A 3,897-nucleotide genomic window follows, 5' to 3' on the forward strand; every position below is an offset into this window, starting at 1 on the left:
GGTACACTATCAAATTGACTAGCTCCAAAAAATTGGGAATAGTTATAAAAAAAAAAAAACACCACGAAAGTGTGAAGAGAAAAGAAAAAGCATTGTTGTGAAATGCAGGATGGAGCAGCAGGATAGGTAGGCTCCATTCAACCATTCAAGGCTTCACTACACACTGCCTTCACACTAGAAAAAGTCATTCCCACCCTTCCCACTCCCTCACTCCCTGTGTGCCATATGAAATAACTATGCTTGGATTTTTAGGACATGGTTTCTCTGAAGTCAACATAAATCCTGAAGGTACAATAAAAGGGCCTAATTCCATAACATCCTAACCACAAGTTTTCAGAAATATTGTGTTAAGAAAGTATTTGGGTACTTTTTAAAATTTGTGTTGACTAAAAAGAGAAAACAAACAAATATCAGTAGAACTAGCACCAGGAAGAACAAGTCTGGTCATTTTCATACAAGAAAAAAACCTTGAAATTTAAAGAAATATTTCTGGTACATCAGTAGCTTCAATCTTTATAAAAATACTATGCATTTCAAACTAGAACTTCCACCAAAGTTTGAGTGGGTTTCAAATTTATCTACAATTTCTCAATTTTAAATTTCTGATACATAAATACTGCCAAAAATTCACTGAACTGTTAACTTTTTCACTTACAGACAGACACAATCCAAGATGTTGCAAGTTTACAAAAGAGAAGTCTTACTTTATATTATACTGCCCAGTTTTCAGAGTACACCTATCAGGAAGCTGAGAAAGTTTCTTTGACAGCATTTTAAAATATTTTCTACATTCTTGCATTCCCGTGCTCTGGTCATAATCAGTAGATGCAGACAGTGGGAGTCCATCCCTTACACGGACCACAGAGGCAGATAAAATCATAGACATTGCCAACAGAGTTAACGACAACCTACAACAAAACAGAAATCAGGAGGAGTCAGAATTAAGGTACAAGCAAAAACAGTGCCAACTGTGATTAATCAAACTTCCCCAGCTGTATACTGGGCTCAGGCTTAACAAGGAGGATTCTCAACTATAACTCAGAGTCCTAACTGAATAGGACCTATTAGACTACGCAAAGCAGCAGCACATCTGACATCAATGTTGCATTTTCAAATACTTTTATCTGAACTGCCATAAATCCTCATCTAGAGATACCTGTGGAGACTGAAACACTGTTACTTAGACTTGGTACTACTGTAGCACTTGCATCCTTCAAGCTGTGAGTCTTGTTTGGTGAGATAACAATTACAGTCTAAACAAACAAGAACAATAGCTGGAGAGGAAAAACATGTTGTAGAAACACGGCAGATGGAAAAGTGATCCAGGTCTTGTTCAAGCATTAATATTGATGTGCTTTCATGAAACTGTGTTACTGAGTACATGCTTAAAAGTACCCTGACATACAGACACACAACTCATGTACTATCTAACTATAGGAAATCAAGGATCAGGACAGCAAGGAATGTCATCCAGCTCTCCCAGCTCACAACGGAACTTCTTAAAAATGAAATGTCTTTTTTCTTATCTGGGTCTCCATATTCTTTAGATCGGCAAAATGTGATTATCAGTATTACACAAATACTGATCAGGTTGAAATGGCACTTGCAAAGCCTACACACTTTTACAGCATTTAATTTTCAAAGCACAATAATTAAAGCCTTGTGGAATACAGTCACATTAAAAAGTTGTGTATTTAAATATTTCTTGATCAGAAGGAGAAAATCTACACCAGGCATTTAACAGTACAAACACACAGCCTGCAGACGGTCTTTCAAGACTGAAGATAGTATTTTAAAACCTGCAGGTTTTTCAAACCTCAAGTTAAATCAGAACATCCAGAAGTTTAGCAAGACAAGCATCAAAAGAAGGATTACTTATCTGCTATGTATCGGTACACAGATTTGTCCTCTTACAAGTGGGCGAACTGCTAGAATTTATACGAAGCCAAAAGCAAACACTTCCTTAAACTCTTAACACTGCTCCGCAGACTCCTACCATACACTACACCTATCACTTCAGAGATTATGAAGAAAATAGATTTCTGCCTCCCTCAGACGATGCTACTCAAGTTCCATACAGTCACAAACTACAAAAGAAAACAGATTTCTGAATACAGCTGAAATATGCTTTTGTGTGTAATACTGACATGTTTACAGTACCTTTCAAACCATGACATTAAGGGTGCTTCAAAAGCCTTAGCAACTGTATGATCATATTCTGAAAAGTTAGGAATCCAAATTTTCCCACAATAGCACTGCCTCTTCATAAAAGAGAGGAAATAGCTATTTTTATCCCTGAACTCTCACCTCCCCTACTTCCCACTACCCAAAGATTATACATACACCAGGATACTTATTGAATAATAATCAATAGTCAGGTTTTTCAAAGCTATTTACTCCTTAGAGATAAAGAGGCATATAATAATGAAACCACTGAAAATGTGTCGTAATTTTCAATTTCAGAAATTCAGCTTCATCAGCAAACCTCAACCTGCTTTGAGATGCATCACATTAGTGAAACAAATTCCAAATTAATACCCTCATAGTTTACTTGTACAGCATATCAGACTTCCACCAAAGTCATAACAAGCAGAAGCCACTGTTGTTTGTAGTCTGCTGAATACCTCTGGGCTTTCATCAGGTACACTTGTTATTTCAGCACTTCACTACAGAATTCCCTGTTGTACAAAGTGCTTTGATCAGCTGGACACAGAAACAGAAAACAAAACCACTTTAGGATTGCTCTAGATTAGCTTGCTGGAGTGAAGCATTCAACAAATTAAACGTGCAATTCTAGACACTTTTACCTTTCTCTATTTAAGTTCATGCACGTGTTCCCAGCAGGACAATTCACATGGAATGCACACGGCACCCGTTTCCTTAACTGTGTTGCTAACCATATCACCACAGCAGCAGCTCAAGAGCATGACGGAGTTGCAGAGGAGCTTTAAGTTGTAATGGTTCTCCAACAATAACCATCTCTACCACTTGGAACTCAATCCTGAAAGGGATTTCTGGGAACTCTATCAATACAAGATCAATATAAACAACAACGATGTGACAGCAAACATTAATATTCCCCTCATTAACTTACTTGCACAAAATGTAATTTCATGGATCTGCATTTCCTCTGATGAAGCAAGTAACTTCATTAGCACCTAACGTGAAGAAAGGAACGTGGCTTCATGGCCTCTGTTAAGAAAAGGTAGTGAGTAGCACAGCACACTGCAGGAGAAACTCAGAATCCTGTAGCCAGCTCTCAGATGGAAAAATATTGTTCTGTTCACTTTCGAAATTATCTTGACTGTTAAAATTCATGTTGAGCTACCTGATGAGATAAGAACAAATAGAAAAAGTTAATAAATGTACTTACTGGCTAACAATATTCCTCAGCTCCTTTTTTTTCTTTTGTGAGGTTATGCTTATTGGAAAGGCCTGAACATACCCCAAGGAGATTACTCAGAGGTACTCAAGTAAAGAGAAGACCAGGATAATAGAAATACCAAAATGTTTCTATGTTCTTTAAGTGAAGTTGAGGAAGTTCCATCACTTCAGCCATTAAAAATAGGAAAATATAGATACATGTATACAGTACATGAGTAACTCAGGGTAACGCAACCTTTCACTCTGAATCCCAACATTCACCTCATACACTAAGCTTAATTAATCTATAATCTCCTCTGATCAGTAACCTGAACCCTTCAGGAACATAACAACACAATGACAGCTGTATTTCCAAAGCATTAAGATCTTCAATATTCAATCTAACAGTAATTGCCTTGCTCCTACAACTAAGGACAAAGAATTTAAATGTCTCTAACAACACTGTGCATGCACAGACAACAGACAAAGCAAAGGATAAAGACCCCTTTAAAGGTATTCTTTCAATATTTATGT

General features: G+C 37.0%; 1 protein-coding gene across 2 annotated transcripts in view; it reads right to left on the reverse strand.

Annotated features, from left to right (window-relative positions):
* Window positions 1–3,333, reverse strand: part of SEC22A (SEC22 vesicle trafficking protein homolog A (S. cerevisiae)) — a 17,309-nt gene extending 13,976 nt beyond the window's left edge. The window contains exons 1-2 of one of the 2 annotated variants that reach the window (XM_010179942.1): window positions 3,095–3,333; window positions 705–908 (exon numbers count right to left, since the gene is read on the reverse strand). In XM_010179942.1, the coding sequence (XP_010178244.1) occupies window positions 705–886 (182 nt within the window). In that variant the 5' untranslated portion in view covers window positions 887–908; window positions 3,095–3,333. Of the gene's footprint in view, window positions 1–704; window positions 909–2,807; window positions 2,828–3,094 lie in introns of those variants that run through there. The other variant, XM_010179933.1, reaches the window with a different exon arrangement.
* Between the last annotated feature and the right edge of the window lie 564 nt (window positions 3,334–3,897).

The sequence above is a fragment of the Mesitornis unicolor genome, unplaced genomic scaffold, assembly GCF_000695765.1.
Source record: "Mesitornis unicolor isolate BGI_N332 unplaced genomic scaffold, ASM69576v1 scaffold4390, whole genome shotgun sequence".
NCBI lineage: Eukaryota > Metazoa > Chordata > Aves > Mesitornithiformes > Mesitornithidae > Mesitornis > Mesitornis unicolor.